Source organism: Cyprinus carpio, chromosome A14 (genome assembly GCF_018340385.1).
Source record: "Cyprinus carpio isolate SPL01 chromosome A14, ASM1834038v1, whole genome shotgun sequence".
Taxonomy (NCBI): Eukaryota; Metazoa; Chordata; class Actinopteri; order Cypriniformes; family Cyprinidae; genus Cyprinus; species Cyprinus carpio.
Window position 1 is genome coordinate 16,106,929 of NC_056585.1, and position 26,201 is coordinate 16,133,129.

The window sequence follows — 26,201 nt, forward strand, 5'->3', positions numbered from 1 at the left end:
ATTAAACATACTGTAGCATCGCATAATTACATCAGTGAGTGACGGCAAGTTACTGTCTTCATAAGTGAATCATTCGTTGAAAAGATTTGTTTAAAATGCTGATTCATTCAGGAATGAAACGCTTGACTGTTATAAGTGATTCACTGAATCATTCGTTCAAACGCTGAATCATTCAGAAAGAAATTACCCAACTGTGTGTTGTTTGAAGACATGCAACTGTTCTGCTGAGGCTTTGTTTGGAACTAATAGCAATATTGTGTCAATTTTATGTAAGTTACTTTCAGTAATATTAACTTCATATATATTGAACTGTTGTATAAAAATTTATGATGGCCATTTGTTTTGTTTTATTTTAATATTAATAAAACTGTTGTTCGACCACAGGTAATCACAGTCGTGCAGATAAAAAAAAAAAAAAAAAAAAAATATTTCTAAACATAGTAATTTTATTGAATACTTGTATTATTTATTTATAACCTGGTTTCAGTCATCATTGAAACTATATTTTCTTTAGATAAAATAAATATAGTATAATATGTGTGTGTGTGTGTGTGTGTGTGTGTGTGTGTGTGTGTGTGTGTGTGTGTGTGTGTGTGTGTGTGTGTGTGTGTGTGTGTGTGTGTGTGTGTGTGTGTTTATTTTCTTTAACAATCACTAATAGTCTGATACAGTAAAACTAAAGCATTTATTTCTTTTGAATCTTCTTGTGAGATCCACAAAATCTGCAAATTGCCAGCAATTATTTATATACCAAACCTGTTAGATTTCTTACACAACTATTTTTGAAATGGGCTTCATATTGTAACACTATAGATGAATTAGTAATGCTGCAGAACAACGAATTCGTCTCCATATACACTGATCTGACCAGCTTTTCTCTCCAACACTTTGCAGATGATAACTGTCATCTGGGAGATTATAAAAAATTGAAGACCAAGATGTTGGACTTGCATGCTCAGAGGTACTTGACCCCGGGTAACCATGGCAGCCACGAGAACGATATGGCAACTAGGAAACATCTGGTGGACATGATGTTCAAGCGCTTTGACGCAGATGGTAATGGAAGAGTTGACAGCAGTGAGCTCTCACAGGTAAGACCGAACAAGACTGTTGCAAAGTCAATATCTTTCTTATCTTTCACCCGTTTAATCGACGTTGAAATTAGGTGTCGTTTCTTGACCTTCTTAACACACCTCTGCTATGTTGATTTTACCTTAATAACCATTTTCAAAGTAATACTTCAAAATATCTTCGGTTTTACAAAAGAAATAAACCACTGGTTTGGAATGAGTAAATAGTGATGATGACAGAATTTTAATTTGTGGGTGGACTGTCCCTTTAACATTTTGATTAAAAAAAAAAAAAAAGACATTTCGAAGTCCAGTCATAGTCATTGTCCAAATGCATCTTGTTTTGTTTACAGTAATACAATATCTGATGCTTGAATCTGATATATAATGAGAATGGCTGGGGAACACTTTAACTCATGTTTTATTGCATTCATTTGAAAACCGTAAATGAGCAAGCAAGCATGTCTCTTTTTTAAAATTTCACTCATAGACTGATCCCAGGTCAGCTGTGATTTATCTTGTCCTGCAGCAGAAAGATTACACCTGTCCATAGAGATATGGTGCACAGCAAAATATGAATTTATTCATATTTCTCCAAAGAGAATACTCTGAGCGCACTTTCACTCTCAGTTACAGGCGTGAGCCATTTCAATTTTATTGTGCAATATTTTAATGTCATTTGCATATGTTTTCATTCTCAGCATAAGAAGAATAGATCTCTTTTCATGCAAGTCAGATCGAAGACAAAATTTTGACTGGCCCTGAATACAAAAGCTTGGCCTTTTGACATGAAGCTAAAACGGGTTGAAAAAGTGGTAGAGAAATGGGAACATATAGTGAAATGCCTTTCAGCAAATTCAAAGCATTCTGTCCTAATAAAGCAATTAAACTCCATTAGTATTCTGCTCAAGTATGTCTTCTGGTACTCCTGAAATGATCTTTATGCAGAAAGTGAAGGGACAGTCCATGAAGCCTTTCTGACTTATTGAATGAGTGCTTTTTATGTCATATCATTAGTTTAATAATGTATTTACATTCAAATAACATATTTTATACATTTTGTACCATGCTGGAAACTGCTTAAAGCTAAATGGCTTTAAAAGTAGTAATTCACCTAAAAATGAAAAATGTGCTGACATTTTACTCTCCTTCAGGCCATCCAAGATGCAGCCTATATCACTTGCTCACCAGTGAATGGGTGCCATCAGAATGAGAGTTCAAACAGCTGATAAAAACATCACAATAATCCACAAGTAATCTACACAACTCCAGTCCACCAATTAACGTCTTGAGAAGTGAAAAGCAGTGTTTGTAAGAAGCAAATCATCATCAAGACATTTTATTTTTAATGACTCACATTTTAGACAAAAGCAATTATTTAAAATTAAAACTGTTACATTTGTTTCTTAGAAACACACAGCTTTTTACTTCATAAGACATTAATTGAGGACTCGATTTGTATGCTTAAGACACACTTTAAAATGTGTGCATCACTGTATTAGATGCAAAATATCAAACTTCAAACAAATGATGCTCAAACTTCACTTTTCCCAGCCAATGATGTGTTAGAAGTGTAAAAATTAAGTATGTGCCTAAAGCTGAGATTTTCATTTAGCACGGTGGATTGGTTGTGTAGAGTCATTCATTATAAAAAACTATTTTGACATCCCCTGTAGCATGCAGCATGCAGATCAGACTGGTACATTGAAAATTTCAGCATTTGAAAGTTTGCTTTCTTGCTTGCTTGCTTGCTTGTTTTGTCTTATAAATAAATAGTAAATCAAAACTGCATAGCTAAAGAGGTCAAAGTGAAGGTTGCCTGTCAGTTTCCGAGCTGGTATCAAGTCTCTATAAGAGGATTAGCATTTGCAAAAGATAATAAAAGGACAGGATTGAATCTGAACACACAGGTTTGGTTTTAGTAATAATATAGGTTAGTTCGGGTCAACCTTAGCACTGGCTATAAAAAAGCTTTAAGGAGATGGTCCTAAGATCACATCTGTTTTATGTGGATATATCATTTATTTCATAAGTTAATTATGATTGTTCATATGCATATGATAAAGGCATTTTCAAAATCTCAACTGTAAACCACAGTGAATCTAACCCCTAACATGCATCATAAACAAACCCTTTGGCTTTCTTTCACTAACTGTAATTACCATCAAATATTTCTGGCATGGATGAATGTATGATAGAATGTTTTACAGTAATCCCTCATGTTTTCCAACATAAGGCTGTTATAAAATCTTGCTCAGTTCTGGATGTTTGCCAGCTGACAGGATTCACAATGCCTGATGCAGATAGGAATCACATCTTTAATTATTCAGAATGGTACACTAGAGTAGTGTTTCTGCTTCAGAATGGAGATTTTAAATCAGACGTCATGTGGAGACCCAAGACGGCATCAAAATTGTGTAAACAAACATGCCCTTAAATTCGAACATCAACATTTATCAGTATTACCATAAGCTACATTCAGCACACCAAACACATTTGCTTTGTTAAAGCATCCTACAGTAGGTTCTGCTTTGAATTTAATGATCTTTAATTTTGTTGTCATGCAGGTCGTCAAGCAGGAAGGTCTGAGCAGGACCACATCAGAATGCACTCTGTTCGATCTGTTCAAATATAATGATGTAAACGATGACGAACACCTTACCAGAGAGGAGTTCTACACAGCTTTTGGTGAGTGTTGGTTTTTGAAAAAATTATGTTTAAGACTGGGAGTTAAAGCTGGGAGAAACTTTCAGCAGTATAATTAGCTCAATTAGGGCTGGATGCACCTTTAGTAACTGTGGCACTTATTTTTTGGTGTCATTTGTTAATAGCACAATGGATAATTGCAGTATTTAATTGAAGAAACTCTGAGCACAATTTCAGTTTTGGTTACAGTCGTGAGCATTTTTTAATTTCATTGTGCATTATTTTATGCAATTTGGATATTTGTTCATTCCCAGTGGAAGCAGAATAGTCTCTTTTTGATTAGGAATGGGACTTTAATGATTCTAGTTCGCTACTTGCATCTAATTGCACTACTTTCAATTTGACTTGATGAAAGAAACGACTTGCAGTTCATTGAGTAAGTTGAGAACTACTGTTTTAGTCAATGATTTAAAGGAATGGTTCACCCAAAAATGAAAATTTGCTGTTAATTTCCTCACCCTCATGCCATCCTAGATATGTGAATTTTTATTATTATTATTATTATTATTATTATTTTTTTTTTGCTTTTGTGGATTTTTATTGAGATTTTTTATAGCTGAATCTATGCTCCTTTTGATTTATAAAATGCACGTCAATGGGTTCCATAACTTGGGTTCCATGAGAGTCAAAAGAAACAGGTACAAGAAACACAATATTAATAACAGCATCTCCCGATGATATATTGGGGTCTTATGTAACAAAACAATGGTCCATCTGCTAATTGGCCTGAGGGTGAGTAAATAAACAGCTAATTTTCATTTTTGGATGAACTATTCCTTCAGTTGTTCACAATCAAACTGAGCTGTAATGCATGTTTGTTGTTGCATTCAACTACAGAGGACTTAACAGTAGGAAAGATGTGTTTTCTGTTTCTTGTGTTTATATTATTTTGTAGCACCCAGTATTTTTCTCTCATTATATTTAATTATTGAGTAGTGGCATAGTGCCACCAGTGGGTCAAGATTTGGCCGGTTAGCATAGTCTAGTTATCAAGATGCTGTAATTATATCTTCTGGGTGCAAAAATATCTTTCATCATTGACCATTCCAAAGTCTGTATTCTTAAAATAATGTTTGTTGTTGTTGTTGTTGATTTTTGTTGTTGTTTTTTTGTTGTTGTTGTTGTTGGTTTTTGCAAACCATTATTTTATAGTAGATGTTTTAGTAGACGTCCAGTATTCAGTTATTTTGATAGTCTCTTAAAAAACATGAAACAGACTTCAGCCTGGAAACTAAGTTACTGTATATTGCTAAAGTACTGTAGATGAATGCCCAGACTCAATGGACTGCCTATAGTGTTTAAGCCAGTGAAATATGTTTTATGTTGAAGAGGTGGACATGACTGACCTCACTGAACTGAAACAGCCCACTGGTCTTGTTATATGTATGCATACTTTATTTAATGTTTTAATGTTAATGTTTTTAAAGATGTTTTATGCTCCCCAAGTCTGCAATCATTAAATTTAAAAATACAGTTAAAACAGTAATATTGTGAAACAGTATTACAATTTAAAATAACTTAAAAAAAAAAAAAACTATTTTGATTTTGTCTGTTGACAAAACAACCATTACTCCAGTCTTGAGTGTCACATGTTCCTACAGAAATCATTTTAATGTGCTGATTTGTTGCTCCAGAAACATTTATTATTATCCATATTGAAAACAGTTATTTAATTTTATTTGATGAGTAGAAAGTTTAAAAGAACAACATGTAGGCCAAAGGCCTTCTTTTCTTATTTAGGGCTTTTGCTCCTAGATTCTATTTCTAGGCTCTTTGTAGAAACATTTTGTCAAATTTCTATCCCAAGAGAGAATAAATTAATGCTCCCAATATAGATAAAATCCTTGAGTTTTTGCTTATAAATTAAATACTCCCTATGGAAGGCTAAGACATCCCTTATGTCACAAGAAAGGACACATTTTGAAAGATTCTGAGTAAAAGTAAAGCTTGCAGGCTAAATGAGGAAAATAGCAGTGTATTCCAACCTTTTACACTGACGTTCAGCACATCTGCTCTGTCTCGTTTTCCTTTTTAGTCTCATCTTCCTCTGACATTTCAATTTGACTCAGTTTGCGCTGACATTCAACAAAGGCTGACAATTTTAACATGTGGTTCGGGAAGGAATAAAAAAAACAAAAAAACAATGATACACTTGCAAAGGAAGCCTTTTTGCAAGAATGCCACTGTTGCACACTGGTTTTTTGAGCAAAAGGCAACTTTTTTAAGGGTGGAATGTTTTGTTTTGGAATTGGAATTGTAGTTTTGGTCTGTGCCGTTTCCTTTGATCTATCTGAGGGGGTTTTTTGGAGGCGGGATTGCTACTATTGCTAATTTCACTTTCCTTTTAAACTAAAGATAAAAAGATAACAAGACATTTTGTCAGACTCCTTCAGAGAATCCCTTCACACCATCTCTATTCAGCTCCTGACACTTTGAACAAATGTTTTCTTGAAAAGTTTGAAAAATGCTACTTTATAAACAGCACATGTTTGTTGTACCAACAGCACTAGGGTTCATGCTGTGAGCTTGTGCTTTAGATACCTGCCACAAAGTGTGTTTGAATATGTGCATTTGTTTAGTCAGTTCGACATTCAGTGTGCAATTTACCCACAGATATAAGCTTCTCAGATTCACCTGATCCTGTCAGTAAGTTTTCTCAGTCCACTTCTATACTCATTGATCCTGTTTAGGGGGGTTCACACTGATAGCGATTTGCAGCATCAAATCAAATCAATTTAATGTCGGCATGTCCAAAAAAACGCTGAGCTGAGAAAAGTGTACCTTTATGCAAATGAGCATTGATAAAATGTGGCAACTTTTGATAGGCTTAAAGGCAGTGAACTGTCTCCTGTGACATGCTGTAGTCAAGTGTAGGCAAGATAGAGAGGTTAATGTTACTGTGAGCAATTTCACCATTCTGTGTAATTTGTCTTGGCCCACATGCAGCAATATAATACAAAATGATGCAAATAATTCTCAGCGAGTTTGATTCGTGCATTGAATAAAACTCATTAATCTTGTTCATGATATTATTTATTTTATTATGCATTGTAATTCATACATAAACACTTTCCCTTCAGCAAAAAAAATAAATAAATTATATATATATATATATATATAGATATATATATATATATATATATATATTATATATATATATATATATATATATATATATATATATATATATATATGCAATAATAATGTCTTTTAAGCCAGTCAATCAAATATTAAAAAAAACACTATGGCCAATAATACAGCCCATCAATAATGTATTACAAAAAGGAGTCAATAATACAGTGACCTGCTGACCTCCAGTGATAAAATCGCTGTATTTGTGAACAGGGCACAAGTCAAAATTCAAGCAGCAATGTTCCTCCATCATTCATTGTCACATTTGATCTGACTTTGTCTGTGTCGCAAGATATTGTGATGAGAGAGTTTCAGCTGGAAATCTGTAAATAACATGATTTATAGTTTGTGGTTTCAACAATAGTTTATTGCATGAATACTTCATAATTTTAATTCACTTTGATAACTCTGACATATTCTTGCATGGTCTTGATCTGGGTGGTCTGAGTTGGGGGCAAGTACACTATGGTTTAGACACTATGGTTTCTTCGCTCTGATGGAGTTAGTATGGTTGAATCTGGTCTGAAGGGGTTTACTGATGTGTGAGTGAATAGAGCTTGTCAGCATTGACTTGTGTTGTTCAAACTCTCCAGGTCTGGTGGAGTACTTCGGTCACATGGGTATAGATCTCAGTCCTGATGGAGGTTGACAGGCCATGAAAGAATAAAACGGTCCCGTTTTGGTTTGGGGAGTCTCTGGCCTCTCCAGAGTAAGATGAAGGGCAAGAGAACCTAAAGAGCTAGGAAAAGTATCTTTTGCTATGTGTAGGTCATGCAGGCTTAAAACTTGCTAATTGCTCTGCATCTAATTACATTATTGAAAGATGCTGTCTGGGTTCTTCATGCCCTCTTGATTCCTTATTGCAGCAATTAGCACATGGTCTGCAAGAGGTTTCTGAGACATGCTAAATGTGTTTACTCAGATTCTGGCCCTTACCTCTGGCTCTAGGGAGCATTTTCATTCCTCCTCAAGAGTCTGAATAATTCACACATTTAGGCTAAATGTCTGGCTTGTTTATTCATAGCTGTGCAGGGGCAATTAATGTATACTTATGTTTTTCATCAGACTCTGTTTCCATGCATGAATCTCACAGGCTCTGAGGATATGGGGGAAAATTGGGCAAAAAATTGGCAAGCTTGCCCTGCCATGCATTCAGTAGCAATGGCTAATTAGTAAACCAATAATCCTTTTAGTCAATTTTTTAATGAATCTGCTGAACCAGTTCACAAATCTGGACTAAATGATTTGTTCTGGAATTGCAATGAATCGACCAAGTTCAGTGCAGTGATTCTTTTTTACATCATTACTTAAGTATTAACATTGGTTGCATCTGAATTTGCATATTTTTCTACTATACAATAGACATAAATTATTCTGCTAGACTATTTTCACAAAACTGGCTGCTTTATTCACAAACTGGGCTACATCAGTCAATCTGTTTTGTGAAAAAATAATTTAGTCTATAGTATTGTGAACTGGTACAGGCAAACGATTTCTTTACAAATTTGTGCCTTAACATTTTTATGCTTGTACTGATGAAATATGAGTTTGGAATTACTTTGGGCTTTCTTATAATGTCTGAAATGCAAATTTTAGCAAAGTTACTTGTTTGTAAAATTCCTATATATTGTTCGTGGGAGTTTTGTAAGCAAAAAAAAGGGTTAAAAATGGCAAATCTTTCAGACTTTAAGTAATTTTTGCTTCATGCTCAACTATTTATATCCCCAGTAGAGTCAGAAGGCAATTACTTAACGCCACGCCGGCCCACAATGCCGTTCCTTTCATCTGTCAAGGCTGATATCCCTCTGGAGAGAACGACAATCCACCTGCTCTGTCTGCTAAACAGACAAACGCACACGCACACGCACACACTCAAACAGAGAAATACAGGAGCTGCTCAATATCATTGGCAGTGGAGTATCGTGTGATATGAAACAGGGCCTCACTTGATACAAAATTGACTTCAGTGAAAGGCAAAACAGACTTTTAAAGATTGCCATATGGGAATTGAAGAAAAAAAGGTGTAAATTTAGAGAGAGAGAGAGAGAGAGAGAGAAATTCACAGCTCTGTAATATGTCAAATTAATTTATCAAATTTAACCAGGTGTTTATCCTACTTGTTTCTGCACTGTCCCTCTTGTATATGAGCCACAATTGGCCCAATTAGAAGTATGCATAGTGTGATTGCATTCTAATAGGAGTGGGCCTCCAGCATCATGTGCCATGGAGATGGTGTTTTTCACAGGTGGTGTAAACTCAGCCTTTCTTTGGCTTCTATTACTGCCTGTCTGTCACATTGATTTGGGTCACAGTAAAGGTTTTATTCCATCTGACTTCAGTGCGCAACTCTTTTAAAAGATTCTGCAGCGATCACAGAGACCTTACGGGCTCATAAATGTACTAGTGGATAGGGGCAGGGAGCAGGGCACAACTGGTAATTATGATTGAAGACCTTTGATGGCATCGCTGCTTGTTGGAAAGGCTCTGTTGTTGCTTCTGCATAAGCTTATATTGTATATTGTTTATTATATATAATGTAATCTATCCTTAAATTTAAAAAAACTTGATATTTCTTTGGTTGTCTCTTTAGTCATCTTCACATAGTCAGTGTTTGGCATTTACTTTGTTTTTACTAACATGTGTGACTCCCAAATTGTCCTGCTCTTTCCAGGGTTGATAATGCCTTTTACATTTTAGTTAAATTCCTGAATATTGATTTAATTTAAATTAAGGTCACAAGCAGGGTGCAGAATGTATGTATGTAATTGTATGTAAAACAGGAAAATTGTAATAAATTGTAATTTAACAATTTTCTTTGTACTGCAGCTATTATCTAAAATATAACACTTCTGTTAAAAAGTAGGTAAGATATTATATTTGGATTATAAATCTTTTGTAACATTATAAATTACTTTTGATCAATTTAATCTTTTATTGTTTCCTTGATGAAATTTGATTTTGATTGTATGTGTTTATATTTCAATTTACATTTGATGTGTATTGGTTGTTTATGTTTGTCATAGTGGTTACGGTTTGAGGTTGTAGTTATCACTCAACCAAACTGTTTGTAAACAAAACTGTGTTTAACACTCTGAAAGAGGATAAAAAAACATATTCTGTTGCCGTGTGACCATGGGCTATCTCATACCGGTTTTGATTTTGCTCTTCCTGCAATAGAAGCATCACTGCTCTGGAATGGGAAAGAGTTTAAACTAAATCAAAACTTTAATCAAAACTGCAGTCGTGTACTTCAGCTTTAATTCCACACTGCTGCTGTGAGAGAAGGTCGAGCCCTGAAGGAGAGTCTGCTCATCTGCTACACATGTTTTAAATGAGGGGGCAAAACCTCCACTTACTGTATTGTCATTAATCACAAACAATGAATCAGGATTAAATGTCTGGACAGCACCTGCCATCATTTTTACATCATTTGCAGGCTTGCGGTATTATAAGTGCACCATATTTGTTTAGGCTACATCCGGGTGTTTTTATACCTTAAAATAGACTCTTTCTCTATTTCTGTTTCCCTCACTGACATACACATAAACAAATACTCATCTTCTATCTTGCGTTCCTTGTTCTGGAAAATCAATCCACTTTTCAATCCCACAGGGAATTGTAAAACGCAGTGGCTTGCGCTGGAGCAAATTCCAAACCTATTAAGACAAAAGAGTGTAATTGAATGGCTAGGCAGGATATTACTGAATGGCAGAGATGGTGTCAGAGTATTACTCACACATACACACGGCCTGTTTTGATGAGAAGCTGTACTTGTACTGATTTACTGCATTCAAGCTTTATTTATTGTATTCATTAGAGTTCAGATTATTGTTTGCCAATGACAATGGGGCAAAAAGATAAAGAGGCTGGGTAACCAACGCCAGATAGAGTTTAAGATCAGTTCACCCCTAGTGTAAGGTCCAAAGACGACATGAGACAGAATCATTTTTTTTGTGTGTGTGTGTGTGTGTGTGTGTGTGTGTTCAATTAAAAATGTCCAATGCAATTTTTCTCTGAGAAACTCCTTTCTGATATTGCTCCACTATTTTTCGCCGCAGCATTGGGGGAATGGTGATCCCCTCTGCCCATCTTGACTTCTGAGAGACACTGCCACTCTGAGAGGCTCGCTCTTTTTATACCCAATCATGTTGCCAGTTGACCTAATAAGTTGCAAATTGGTCCTCCAGCTGTTCCTTATATGTACATTTAACTTTTCCCGGCCTATTATTGCTACCTGTCCCAACTTTTTTGTAATGTGTAGCTCTCATGAAATCCAAAATGAGCCAATATTTGGCATGACATTTCAAGATGTCTCACTTTTAACATTTGATATGTTATCTATATTCTATTGTGAATAAAATATAAGTTTATGAGATTTGTAATTATTCCATTCCTTTTTTACTCACAATTTGTACAGTGTCCCAACTTTTTTGGAATTGGGTTTGTAAATAATCTACACTTTTCTTGTATGAAAAACAGAAGCTCTGTAAAATCTGTTTCTCAAAAATAAAAATGATATGTAAATTAAGACAAAACTGGAAATATAAGGGTGTGAGAAAAATATCAAGAATAAAATGTTGCCTTTGTGTATTATCTATGCAGTCACTTAATGAGAAATTGCATTTGATAGTCATGCTGTTTTTTCTTTTTTTTTTTCTTTTTTCCCATTACTGGTATTTCCTGACATAATGTGGCATGAGGTGACAGCACTCATAAAATGATTGGTTGACAGGTGTCAAGTGATTAGGAAAGGAATAAATTGATTTGCCTCAATATGGCACAGGAAATTTACTGTCTAACATTGTCTGCTTGCTTTCATTTAATTCATGCTAGGTTTTCTAGTTGATATTTCTGTGTTCCTCACAGTATTCTTTTATTTTCGCCATACTTTTCTAAATGTCCCAATTTGGTAAGTCAGCAAGAGATTGTTCTCTTTGTCCACACCACTTTATGAAACTGCTCTGGCATGTCTTTTGTTCATGTGTTAGAGGTGCTGGAATGAAAAGTTTTGAATGTTTTGATGAATGTTGTTGCATTTGTAATCAGTCGTGAACAAAAATGCAGCTCTCAGACACATGCTGTCTAGTTTTTCAATGGCTCACTGTCTGTTTTACTGAATTGACAAACTAAATGCAAATACCTCACTCCTAATTTACAAACCCAGTTGGAGAGCTGCAATTTTGGTTTATTCAAATAAAAAAGTTATATTTTTACAGGTTAGTTCCCAGAACCATTCTTACTGTAAGTAACAACAAAGTGTCAGGCTTCACAATCAATTAATGATCCTTGCATTAATTCATTGGTTTACAAAATCCCAGTATAGACTAAGTCAGCTCTGTGCCTGCAAAAAAAGCCAGACTAAATTATACCTGTTCTGACCCACCTTAACCCCTTGTATAAAGTTGCAATTTTTATGTAAATGCATCTATGCCACCACCAAGCAGAATTAAATACTTTGTGTAAAGACATCTACTGCCAAATTTACCCTGCAAAGATGGCACAGAAGTTCTTTAGGCATCTTTACACAGACTGTTTAATTCTGCTCAGAGCTGGCATAAATGCATTTACACAGACACATATACAATTGTATCCTTTGATACTATGGGGCTTAATTTAGTCTGGCCTTTATATGGCATTACATCCTTACACAGAATTTTGACCAGGCACAGAGCAGCCTTAATTCAGCTATGTAAAGATGGCTTGAATGACACTTAATTAGCACTTTTATGCCACCTTCGCAGTATAAATTAGGCAACAGAAAAGTTAAGGCAGCTCTGTGCCTGCATAGTATGCAGTATAAATATGCAATCCCTCATTAAAGCCAGACTAAATTATGCCTGAACTGACCCACCTCATCTCCTAGTATCAAAGTATATAGTTTTAATTACTGTGTAAATGCATCTACAGTATGGCACCTCTGAGCAGCATTAAACAGTCAAAAGTGTAAAGACATCTAAATGCCACTGCAGAAGCACTTCTATGCCACCTTTGCAGTGTAAATTAGGCAACTGACATGATAGGGCTGCTCTGTGCCTGCTCAATATTCAGTGTAAAAATGCAATGCCGCATAAAAGTCACACTAAATTATGCCTGCACTGACCCATCTCATCTCCTAGTATCAACGTATATAGTTGCAATTGCTGTTTTGTAAATGCATTTATGCCACTTCTGAGCAGAATTATACAGTCTGTGTAAAGACCCTTAAATGCAGCTTCAGAAGCACTTATGTCACCCTTGCAGAGTAAATTTGCCATTGGAAGCCTATAGAGATTTGGAAATAAGCAAACTGTTCTACAGACCTGATCTCTGGATAAATATATAAAAAGTTATGCTCATGCGTTTGTTCTATTGTGCATACTCTTATATCCTCTCTCTCACACAACTGTTCCACAAAAGTATTCCCTCATGAACGCAGAGAGTATGCCAAGCGGAATGAATCTGACATTAAATGAGTATTGCTAAAGGATTGCACCGACGCTATACTGCTGTTATCCACTATATGAGCTGAGAGTAACACAATGAAAAAGAGACATTACCGACTAATTTGATAAATTAGCTTTAAATGAGAGCACAGCGGTGAAATGCAAAATTGCAGTTTGCGAGGTGAGAGGCATGTTTGTTTAGTGCGCAGGCTGGTTTTAATTCCCCAGATTTTTAATTGAATAACCATTTGAGATACCCCAACCCATGTACTCATTTGTTTTGCTGCAGCTTGATTATGTTTTCCACTTATGTGCATCTCTATGCATGAATGTAATTACAATACCTGAAAAAAAAAAAAATGATCATGGGAAGGAAATCAAGTCAGTCAAGTCTTGTTGGGGAAACTACAAGTCAATCAACTTTTTGGGGGGAAGTCGTGGCCTAGTGGTTAGAGAGTTTGACTCCTAACCCTAAGGTTGTGGGTTCGAGTCTCGACTGAGACTTGCTCAAGGGCACGACTGAGGTGCCCTTGAGCAAGGCACCAAACCCCCAACTGCCCCCCGGGCGCCGCAGCAAAAATGGCCCACTGCTCCGGGTGTGTGTTCACTGGTGTGTGTGTGCACTTTGGATGGGTTAAATGCAGAGCACCAATTCTGAGTATGGGTTACCATACTTGGCTGTATGTCACGTCACAAGGCTACAAGCAAGTCGTAATTTAAAGTAGTAAACTTGAGGTATTCTTAAAAATATAGTTTCTTTTTTACATTAAATTAGCTGCTGTAACACTACTTAAAAATCTGTTACATTAGCTAGATAGTTGCAAAGTTTTTTTTTTTTTTTTTTTTTTTACAACCTCATTTTTAAATTTTTCTGATCTCTCTCATTTAAAAGCTGGTTGCTGTCTGCTTTATGAGCAGGTGGACTCGGTTAACCCAAACTGTCAGGGTACAACTCCACTGAGAAGCAAATGAAGAGACTTTACTGTTAATTAGACCAAAAGAAGTGTTTTGCACCTGGTTCTATTATTCCTCTTACACTGTATAAAAATCTTTCAACAGCTATCTTTTGATTGAATGGTGCTGTTAAGTCTTGACTGTGAAGATAATTATATTCAAACTAGATGTTAAGTTGAATATTTTTTAGTTGATAGAAGCTGTCATAATGAACTGCCGGGTTAAAATCTTAATTTCAAAACTTAGTGAAACTATCAGGAGATGCATGCTTAAAGCAGCACAAAGTCCGTCATGATCATTGTAAAGAGTGTTATGAAGCTATGAGTCAGCCATTTCATCTTTTGCTTTGGGCAGTACAGCGACTTCAGCTGTATAAGAGGCTCGTCAGATTATCTGAAGCATCACAACTGATTGATGGAGCTCATTAATAGATCTGGAGGTCAGGGGTTTGTTTGTTATACTTGTCCTGTTCCAGGTGTGTGTTTGTTTGTATATTTATGAATGTATGTATATATACTTTATATATACTGTGTGTGTGTGTGTGTGTGTGTGTGTGTGTGTGTGTGTGTGTGTGTGTGTGTGTGTGTGTGTGTGTGTGTGCGTGCGTGGTAGTGTGTGTGCGTGCGTGCGTGCGTGCGTGCGTGTGTGTGTGTTTAATGCCAGTTCCCTTTCGAAAGCTTCAGTCGATGCTGCGCTGCTCAGCGCATTGGGAAACGTCTTGTTCGTGACCAGCTGTGAATAATGTGTGTAACACGTCGATAGAATTGACCCGGCGGTAATATAGCCTCGGTTGATGACGTCATCTGAGCGCGCCCGCAACACGGGGCTATAAATAGATAAGCCACAGGCGCATCAACAGGTCTTTTGTCTTCAGATCATTCTATGCATGTGTGCGTCAGGAAGATTCTTTTTGTCTACTACAGATCTTCGTACGATGACCCAACGAAACAGTAAGTGTTGTGTTCCTCCATGCTCTCGTCCTATGTATGGGCTGGATACGCATGATTACTGTTTTGTTTGTTTGGGGGAAGAGCACGCGGTGCTGGCTTTAGAGACGGGGCGAGTGCGAGCATTGTGAACTGTTTTCTCAGTGAAGATGCTTCGTGCTCGTCTGAACTATTTTCAGACCGCACCCACCTTTTCGTCGGAGGGCTCTCGTGCGGGTCTGCGTGACGAGCGAGCGACGGGCCCGTCCCTTTCGCTTACAGTGTCACCAGATCCACGCATCCTCTCTCGTGATATCGAAGCGCGCTCCGGTGCTTCTTCGATTCACGAGGAGGATGATATATCTCTTGAGTCTTCGGGCGATGAGCAGGCCTCTGAACGCTCCTCTCGCGAGAGGAAATCGGTCGAGGAGCTGCTCGAGGTGGTTACTCGCGCGGTGGACAGGCTGCAGCTTGACTGGCCACGCGACCAAGAGACCCCCAAACGTAGTAAGCTGGAGGATAGGTTTCTGTCGGGTGGTAGGAGAGAGAGAGACCGCAACATCAGTCTCTCCCCTTTTTCGAGGACCTCCATGATGAACTGTCGAAGTCATGGAGCAAACCATATACTTCCCGCATCTTTGTGCCCTCGACGTTGACTTTTTCAACTATCGTGGATGCAAAATCGCGGGGATATTCGGAGATGCCTCGGGTTGAAGAGTCGCTTGCGAGCTATCTCTCGCCTGAATCTGCATCCTCGGTGAAGAAGCCTACTCTCCCCACTAAACCTTGTAGAATTACATCATCGCTAGTGGGGAAAGCTTATCAAGGCTGCAGCTCAGGCTGGTGCTGCGCTGCACACTATGGCAGTGTTACAGGCATACCAGGCTGGCCTATTGAAGGACTTGAGTGTGGGCAGTGCAATCGACGAGGAAGCATTCGCTGAGCTTCGTCGGGCCACAGATTTGTCTCTGCGGGCGACCAAGCAGACGGCTCGTGCCATTGGCCGGTCGATGTCAGCTTTAGTCAGCACGGAGAGGCATCTGTGGCTTAATTTGACGGGCATTAAAGAGAAGGAACGTTTGTTTCTTTTAGACTCCCCTATCTCTCCATCTGGCCTGTTTGGCGATTCAGTTAATTCGGTCGTCGACAGGGTTTAGGGAAGTAAAGAAACATGAAGAAGCGTTTGTTCAGTTTCTTCCTCGCCGCACTCAAGGGGAGGGGCCATCAGCCACCCAGCCTCGCCCCGGTCCTTCAAAAACCAGGGAGGTTTAAAAAGCAGAGCGTGGCAGACCGTGCTCCCCCTCGTAGGGATTGGGGACAGGTTCGCCGTGCTCAGCAACCTCCCAAGCCAGACCTCAGGACTTTTATTAATAAGAAGAAGAAGTCCTGACGCCATGGCACCCGTGCTGGTGGGGGTAGTCCCTCACGGGGTGGGGCGCGCTCGAGAGCTTTTTCGCCCCGCCCCGTTACCCTCACAAAACCCCTCCATCCCCGCCGCTTCTGGTGTCTCGGGGGGGCGGGGGTTTCCAGCGAGATATTAGATGTTCCAGTACTTCCTGCCATCATTCTGGACACGGAACATCTAACATCCCCTCAAAAGGAAGTATTGAAATTGGTACCACTCTCAGAGAGTCTGGCAGCGTGGAAACTTCTGCCAGGCATTTCTGCGTGGGTATTGAGCACAGTACGGGTAGGATACAGGATCCAATTTATTCGTCATCCTCCACGTTTCAACGGCGTGGTTTCCACTTCCGTGAAACCGGAGCTGATGCAGGTACTGTCTCAAGAGCTACAAACTCTTCTGGGCAAAGAGGCCATAGAACATGTTCCTCTTCCACAGAGAGAGTCGGGCTATTACAGCAGATACTTCCTAGTTCCCAAAAAGGGTGGGGGAGTGCGTCCAATCTTGGATCTTCGAGGCTTAAACCGTACAATCAGAGCACTCAAGTTCAAGATGTTAACCGTCAAGACGGTCGTGTCGCAAATTCGGCATCGCGATTGGTTTATCACGATCGATCTGAAGGACGCATATTTTCATATAGAGGATTTTGCCACAACACAGGAAATTCCTGAGGTTCGCTTTCGGGGGGCGAAGCATACCAGTTTCGGGTTCTTCCTTTCGGCCTAGCCTTATCACACCGCACGTACACAAAATGCATGGATCCAGCGCTGGCTCCATTACGACTCCAGGGCATTCGCATTTTGAATTATATCGACGATTGGCTGATACTAGCGCAATCGCGAGAGATGGCGCTACAACACACAGGGACATCGTGTTAGCTCATCTAGTTTCTCTGGGGTTGAGACTCAACACCGAGAAGAGTGTTCTCTGTCCGACTCAGAGAACGACTTATCTCGGGATCGTTTGGGATTCGATCACGATGCGGGCACAACTGTCTCCCGCTCGGATCGAGACCATTCAGCAGACCATGAGCAAGGTCAGGCTAGGCCAGGATCGCACTGTTCGTCAGTATCAAAAGATGTTAGGTTTCATGGCTTCAGCATCCACGGTGATTCCTTTGGGGCTGTTACACATGAGACCGTTTCAGTTGTGGCTAAAAGCCAGAGGATTTCATCCGAGAGCCAATCCTCAAAGGCAAATAAAAGTGACGCGCCGCGGGCTTCGTACACCATCTCTGTGGATCAGACCCCGGTTCCTTGCCTTGGGTCCCACTCTAGGGGCACCGTGTCGTCGCAGACTGCTAACGACAGATGCCTCCCTGTTGGGCTGGGGAGCAGTTTTTGGATGGCCACCCAGCTCAAGGGGAATGGGGGGGTCGTCAGCTCGATTGGCACACCAATTGCCTCGAGCTGATGGCCGTATTTCTGGCTCTGAAATATTTCCTCCATCATTTGAGAGACTGTCATGTTCTAGTACGGGTGGACAACACAGCAACAGTCTCATATATAAATCACCAGGGGGGTCTGCGCTCACGCAATCTGAACAAGATAGCGAGGCAGATTTTTCTTTGGGCCCAGGACAAGCTCCTGTCACTCAGGGCAGTTTACATTCCGGGGCGTTTGAATGTGGGAGCGGATTTACTGTCCAGACAGAAACTTCCGACAGGGGAATGGAAACTCCACCCAGAGGTAGTGGAACAGATTTGGGAAAAATTTTACGAAGCAGAGGTGGACCTCTTCGCCTCCCTTCAGACAGCGCAATGTCCCCCTCTACTTCTCTCTGAGTCACCCAGCCCCCCTGGGTCTGGATGCGATGGCGCACACATGGCCCAGAATGCGCCTGTATGCATTTCCTCCAGTTTCTCTGCTCCCGGGAGTCCTAGCCAGAGTTCGCCAACAAGGGTCTTGCCTCTTGCTGATAGCGCCACGTTGGCCGAACAGGGTATGGTTCTCGGAGATAATATCTCTCCTCGACGGCTCGCCTTGGGCGATTCCGGAGAGGAGGGACCTTCTGTCTCAGGCAGGGGGTACGGTATTCCATCCCAGGCCCGACCTGTGGAATCTTCATGTTTGGCCCCTGAAGGGTACCAGCTGAGGAACACAGGGATGTCGCTGGGTGTTATTGATACCATCCTTAGTGCTAGGGCTTCCTCCACCAGACGGAGTTATGCCAGTAAATGGGGTGTCTTTGACAGGTGGTGTGTGGTACACAATTTAGATCCGGTCAACTGCCATATTGCTTCAGTTCTGGACTTCATGCAAGAGAAGTTGTCAACAGGCACATGCCCTGCTACTCTTAAGGTTTATGTGGCCGCTCTTTCGGCTTGCCACGCCTTGATTGACGGGATGCCACTCGGGAGACACCCTCTGCTCTCTCGCTTTCTTCGTGGGGGCCAGACGACTGAGGCCTACAGTAAAGACCAAGATGCCTTCTTGGGACTTAGCTATAGTTCTCGAGGGTCTGGTTGAAACCCCCTTTGAACCTTTAGAGTCAGCGTCTGATAGACTTCTAACTCTAAAAATGGTTTTTCTCATGGCAATAACTTCTTTGAAGAGGATTGGGGAAATGCAGGCTCTGTCTATCTCACCATCATGCATAGACTTTGCCCCAGGGAGCGTGAAAGTGATTCTGCATCCTCATCCTGATTACCTGCCTAAGGTTCCGTTTTCGGCGGTACATCCGGTCATTCTAGAGGCCTTCTGTCATCCGCCGTTCGCAACGCCGGAGCAGGAGAAATCTTATAGACTGTGTCCAGTCCGTGCTCTTCAGACTTACGTCCACCGCACTAGCCAGTGGCGTAAGTCGGAGCAACTGTTCGTCTGTTATGGTGGTGGTAACAGAGGAGCAGCTGCCACCAGGCAGACCATGTCTCACTGGGTCAGGGATGCTATTGCTTTGGCTTATGAGGCGCGCGGTCAAGCTTCGCCTATAGGTCTTAGAGCTCACTCCACAAGGGGGGTCGCCTCCTCTAGTGCTTTAGCAAGGGGTGCCCCCTTACAACGGGTTTGTGATGCGGCAGGTTGGTCCTCTCCGCACACATTCATAAGATTTTATAGTTTGGATGTCCATGCTACTCCGGGCTCTCATGTCCTTGAGTCAACATCACAAGCTAATGTCTGAGGCCTTCTTGTGGTTTGGTAGCACACCTGCACAACCTTAGGGGTCCAGACATTTTCAAGCACGGCGGCGTGGGTATTCTCGTTACCAATGCGCTGAGCAGCGCAGCATCGACTGAAGCTTTCGAAAGGGAATGTTCCCGGTTACTTAGCTGTAACCTTGTTCCCTGAGAAAGCGGAACGAGATGCTGCGCTGCATTGCCGTACTGAAATATGTCCCAGGACTGCTCTTCAGACAAAATGTCCTGTTGATGCGCCTGTGGCTTATCTATTTATAGCCCCGTGGTGCGGGGCGCGCTCAGATGACGTCATCAACCAAGGCTATATTACCGCGGGGTCAATTCTATCGACGTGTTACACACATTATTCACAGCTGGTCACGAACAAGACGTTTCCCAATGCGCTGAGCAGCGCAGCATCTCGTTCCGCTTTCTCAGGGAACAAGGTTACAGCTAAGTAACCGGGAACGTTTGGATTTGATCTGTAATTATCTCATATTTGGTTCTCGGTCGGGCCATAACAAGAGCAGCTTTGTTTTTATTATTTTTACACAGTAAATATTGATGCATTTGTGTTAGCAACTTAGCACTAAACCAGCCCATCGTCTATAATAAGAAGCATTCTTTTAAACCTCCATTTACACTTCACTTGTTTGTAACTATCTGTAGTCCACTTTATTGCTTTAATGAAGTGCTAGGTGTCACATGAAGTGATATTCACACCAGTAATGTGGCACCTAAGAACAGTTTGATGTTCTCACTAGAAATAACATGTAGTCAAAGTAGCTGGTGCACTGTTGAAATCTCAAAAAAAAAATTATGTGAACAGAAGTGAGCTAGAAATTGATTTTAATAGCTGATGTGGACACCTAGTGAACAATCTTACTGGGCAGAAAGCTGATAAGAAACCACTCTTTCTCTCTGTTGTTTCTCAGAGGTCTATCAGCTCAGCCTTCCTGAAGACCAGAAGCTGAGCATCACCACGGTAACGGTGGGTCAGAGTGCTGTGCTCACATGTGCCATCACAGGAGACCAGCGGCCACCAATCATCTGGAGACGCAACAACCATGCTCTCAACATGCTGGAGCTGGAGGACATTAACGTGAGTAATGCACCTCTTTCACTTTATTTTGTCACTATCACACTCTGCTTTTACCCGGATGAGTGTCTGTACGTACAAGGCATCTGGAAAGCGTTTCAATCAGCGACCTTTTTAAAACTGTTGAAAGCAAGTAGCGGCACTTTAAATCGAATAAACTGACACACAAGTGCAAATGCACGTTCAACAAGCCTTGTTTTGAAATGATATGACATGGTGTGGGTTCATTCTATGTTTAATCAAATTCACTTCATCTCTTAATCTGATTTCCACTCGATTTAGCTTTTGGAGTGAAATATCCAACAAAGACATCAAGGCCAGGTGGGATTTCCAAAAGAAACCCATAAATAAGACAATAAGAGCTCAAATGAAAGTCTCCAAAGTCTCTGAGTTCTCAGATGTTTTACAGTTGTGCCACGCTCCAGCTATAATATATATTTATTACAGTAACCTTAACCAACCCAGGCTGATGGAATCTGGCCCCGTGATACCATATTGAGATATGAGTGATGTTTTAAATGTTCACACTGTAACGCAACATCACTCAACACGGCCACAACTCAATAGAAAACACATTAGTGTAAATGAGGATTGAGAGAGAAGATACTCAAGAGAAACTAAATGGGTTTGGCAGTCTTTTATGATGCTTGATTGAGCCAATATGAAATAAAGTCATTTAAGAGGAAAAGAACGGTTAACAAAAGAATTAAACAGAAGTACTTAAATAAATGAAAGCAGCATAGAGCATATTGTATGTCTCTCTGGGGATATGCTGCAGGGAAGAAACTGGGACTGTCTAACATAAATGAATACAATTTCATTTAAGTGTTATATATTTATGTATATAAGTTTGAGAGTTTGCAGAAGTGTTGTATTCCCAAAACTGCTGTTTATCTTATCAATATATTATCCTGAACATTTCCTCGACTTTTATTTTATTTAATTTTCTATTTTAAATATCAATATTTTTGTATTATTTTTTTATGGCATATAATATAGAGTAAAGCTGTTCATATTTCTTTATGTTACAGTATACTTTTTTTTTTCGATTGAGAGTGTGTATATTTGACCAGCTGAAAGCTTGGCTCACTGGGGTATTCATCAGTTGAGTCAACCATGGCCTCTGTGTCATCCTTAATGCATTAAAACTTTATGAGGCCTTTAAATGAGGAAGGAGTCTGTGGCTGCCAAGATCCATCTTTAGAACCTTCACCATGCACTCCCTACCACAATATCAGCCAGACGGGACATGCACCCTCGCAAAAGATGGTAGCATCTACATGAATAATCTAAAGACTCAGAGGAAAGCTTGTTTAAATGTCAGCAGCTCTACAAGCCACAGACAATCCTTTAGCACAGAAGAGTTTCCTGGCCTAAACCAGAAAAACATTCATGTACCTTTGAGCTATCCTTAATTCCCAGAGCACTTAATGTTATTATGTCTGTCATGTCAAGCCATGTTGCATGCACATTTTATTTTTTTAGATTAGTTTAGTTTACTATTTATCAGTGTATAGTTGGGGTGATATTGTTAAGCTCAGTGAATTTTATTTTTATTATTTTATTATTTATTATTACTTTATTTCTGCATGCCTTTCCTTATTTTTTATTTCTCCCAATAACTACTCCCATTCACTATGGCTTTGTGTGCATACATGTGAGTGTCCCAAGTTTTTTCAGTCATACTGCATCTATCTGGCTTTATCTAGATTCTGAAGCCTTATTAAATCAAAATTAACATATTTAATTAGAACCGTCTGAATCGTCCTTGAAAGAATACTTGTGCATTCCTGGGCATCAGGATGTCAGGAAAGGCCAGCTGACCTTCTAAAAACAATGGTGTTTGAATTCATTAGCTTCGTGGGGTTTTGTTTGGACATTGATGATGTTTCTCTTCAGCCTTTGTTGTCTCTGATACTGCTTGTTGCACTATGCACTGATTCTTCTGTTTTCTATTCTTATTATTAGACTAAATGACTGATCTGATTTTATTTCATATTCAGAGGCTCCTCTGTTTTGCCTCTTTATAAAATGCTCTTTTTCTGTACTGCTATTTTCACTTATTAAGACATAAGCACATTGTAAGGAAAAGGGCATGTTTATTTGCATGATCAAGGCTGTGGCCCGTAGTGAGCAGAGTTTCACATCCTTACACGTGCATACTTACACACAGCCAAACTGCTGTTCTTCATTGATTGTGCTGTTAGAACTATGTGGCTATGTAGAAACAGTAGTTTTATTGTCTAGTTAATTCTTTTATCTGGCAAAATAATGTAATGTCTTTATATTCATTTGGGGGCTTTTCTTAGCAACTAATAAATCGGTTTACAGTCAAAATTATTTGCATATTTTCTGTATGTAATTATTTTATCGGTTTGGAGACCTAATTTCCATTTTCAGTTACATGTTCGCTAACTTCTGCATAAATAAACTGGGGATCAGTTTTCACTTGCTCCCATTTTAAAGAGAGAGTTCATCAAAAAAAAAAAAAACATTTATTCACTCTCATGTCATTTAAAACCTTATGATTTTTTTCATCTGCAGAACACAAAGATTTTGTATATATATATATATATATATATATATATATATATATATATATATATATATATATATATATATATATATATATATAGTCAGTTTCATTGTTTAGACAAAAGCAATTCTTCATTTTTGGCTGGACTGTACCTTTAAATTTGGTGTTTTTCTCAGAAACAGTGTGTGGAGAATAAATGGTGTATGTAGAGCTTTAATGACGGCCTGCAGCATAACTGATGCAAATGTCCGCTGCAATCTGCTCCTATTGATTACCCTGTTTTTTAACTGTCCTCGTTCTCCTTTTCTTTCTCTCTCAGTCCTTCTGTGTTTTCTTTTCACTGTGTCACAGAGTTTCACCGCAAGCTGCTCTCTTTTCTCTCTGCAGTCCAGAATCTGAATGCTTGATTGCACTTCCACATTTTTATTTGCAGATTTATGCATTCAAACTAATGTTGATTATAGGAGTACACTCTGACATTTCCAGCTCTGGGCTGTTGTTTGCACTTGTGTGTCGTAATCTTTCACTCTGTGAGGTCACGGTGATGGTAGTTTTGTGTATTTTTAACAGGATTTCGGAGATGATGGATCACTGTACATTACCAAGGTGACCACTACGCACATGGGCAACTACACCTGCCATGCGGACGGCTACGAGCAGCTTTTCCAAACACACACCCTGCAGGTTAATGGTATGTAATGTACAACACATTCACTTTCAAAATAGACCAGTCACAATCAAGTTTACCAGAGAACAGTATAATAATCCGTTAGATTTAAAGAAACAATGAAAGGAATCTAAAATGAAACATACACTGTACTGCTCGCTCAATATTTATGTTCACTGGAAGCACAGTGATAGTGAGTGTAAGTACAAGTTGACAACATAATAATATTCATTTAATTGTTTTTTTTTTTTTAATTGCTATGAATATTGACGCATATGCTTTTTTCATAATTTCATTCCAGCAACGGTGTTACTTTCTTCTGAAGGGCAAAGTGTCTTTTAGCATCTTCCTTGTCCTCTGTGATCAAAATATAAGTTTTTCATCATTCCTTTAACTCCTGCTACCTTTTCCCTTGCCATTTCTCATTGACACATGAAACACAGAGCAATCAAATGGCCCTAAATGATAACATCACATTTTAATTGGATAAAAAAACAATTGAACTTGCCTTCGGAGTTGTTGCCTAGCAATTAATCGTGGTCAGAGCTGGGAGGAAATGGGAAATTAATTAGGAGATGACACATGTTCCCTTTCTGTGTCTTAAGTCACAAGGGTACTAATGTTCCTCCTTACTTAATTATGCTTCCTGATTACCAAGAGCATTGGAATATTTTTTGGTCTTATTTTCACTCAGTCCTCAGTCAGTTTGCTGATGTTTTTTTTTTTTTTTTTTTTTTTGTTTTTTTCCTGTTATTGCATTTGTGTAGTTTAATTTAAGCTGAAGCATTTACATTTCTCTATAGCAGACAAACAATTTTTAATTAAATTCCTGCACGGCAGATGGAAATGACCGCCAACCTTTTGGCTTTCAATTTAATTTCAATTTTCGAAGTTGTCCTTAGCGCCTTTTTATTTATAATAATGACAATATAATGATGTTGCTTTGTTTTCCAGGCAGGGTATTGAATGATTGTTAACTGAGGGGAATAAAACAGATAAAAAAAGAAAAACATTAATAAACCTCTCTGTGATGTGTGTGTGTGTGTGTGTGTTTGTGTGTATATATATATATATATATATATATATATATATATATACATTGTGGGTGTGGGTGTCATTTTCCGTTATTTTGAAAAACCCTGAAGAGCACAAAGATTTATGAGAGGATTGTTAGCTGGGAAATTGAAAGGGGTTGGACAGGTTCACAGAGACCTTCTGAGTCTCAGAGGTGGTGAAATGGAGAGGAAACTCTAATTGAGAACACTGAACGCTCATCAGCACTGACGCACATACAAAGACAAAGACAAACATAAACTAATAAATCTGACTCTCAATTTCACGGAGGAACAAATACACACAGAGAATTTATCCGGTCCAGTGATGGCGGACTTACACGCTGCTGAGCCAAAACACTTGCTTATTCTCACAGAAAATCAACACTGTGGAAAACAAAGAAAAGGAGGGCAAAGGAATAAAAGGAGGGAGATTGAAGGAGAAAAGGGCCCATGAGAGTTTTGTGATAGAGCTGTCAGCTTTGATGCGTTTCACACAGGGGACAATCTCATGTCGATCCCCAGGTAATAATACACACATAAAGATAGATACAGGTACACACACAGAAAGAAAAGTCATTTCGTAAGGTTTTTTTTTTTTTTTTTTTTTTTTAGCATTTCTAGGTTGAGCTTCATAAAGAATAAGAAAGAGAGAGCACTGGTTATGTGTTTTAGCATAGCTCATTTAAACAAAATTTTTAATGAAAGATTATTAACCCAGAAATGAAAGGTCTGTCGTTATTTACACTATTATTTATCTTTTTTTTTTTTCACAAAATAAGGTTTTTTGAAGATTATCCTGGCTAATGAAAGTGAAAAGAAACCAAATCTGTCAAGCTGCAAAACATGGTGCAAAAACAAGTCCACATGGCCGTAGCCAGGTTTTGAAAATTAGTGAGGTCTGGGGTGGGGTTAAGAATTGTGCCATAATAACCCCTACAAATACAACTCATTATACACACTAAAAACTTTAGAGATAAATGCTACTGATTTTGGTAATGTTTGATAATGTTTCTAACATTTTTTTTATTTTTTATAATGTTTGCCTTACCGAATGTGGTATCCTGTCAGCAATAACATGTCTGTAGGCTCTTTTAATTACTGTCAGTTTAAGTGCCGG

General features: G+C 39.0%; 1 protein-coding gene across 1 annotated transcript in view; it reads left to right on the forward strand.

Annotated features, from left to right (window-relative positions):
- LOC122147438 (follistatin-related protein 5-like) overlaps positions 1-26,201 on the forward strand; it is an 80,730-nt gene that overhangs the window by 30,256 nt on the left and 24,273 nt on the right. The window contains exons 3-6 of the mRNA XM_042770017.1: positions 895-1,091; positions 3,638-3,758; positions 20,663-20,829; positions 23,933-24,053. Coding sequence (XP_042625951.1) covers positions 895-1,091; positions 3,638-3,758; positions 20,663-20,829; positions 23,933-24,053 — 606 coding nt within the window. The remainder of the gene's footprint in view (positions 1-894; positions 1,092-3,637; positions 3,759-20,662; positions 20,830-23,932; positions 24,054-26,201) is intronic.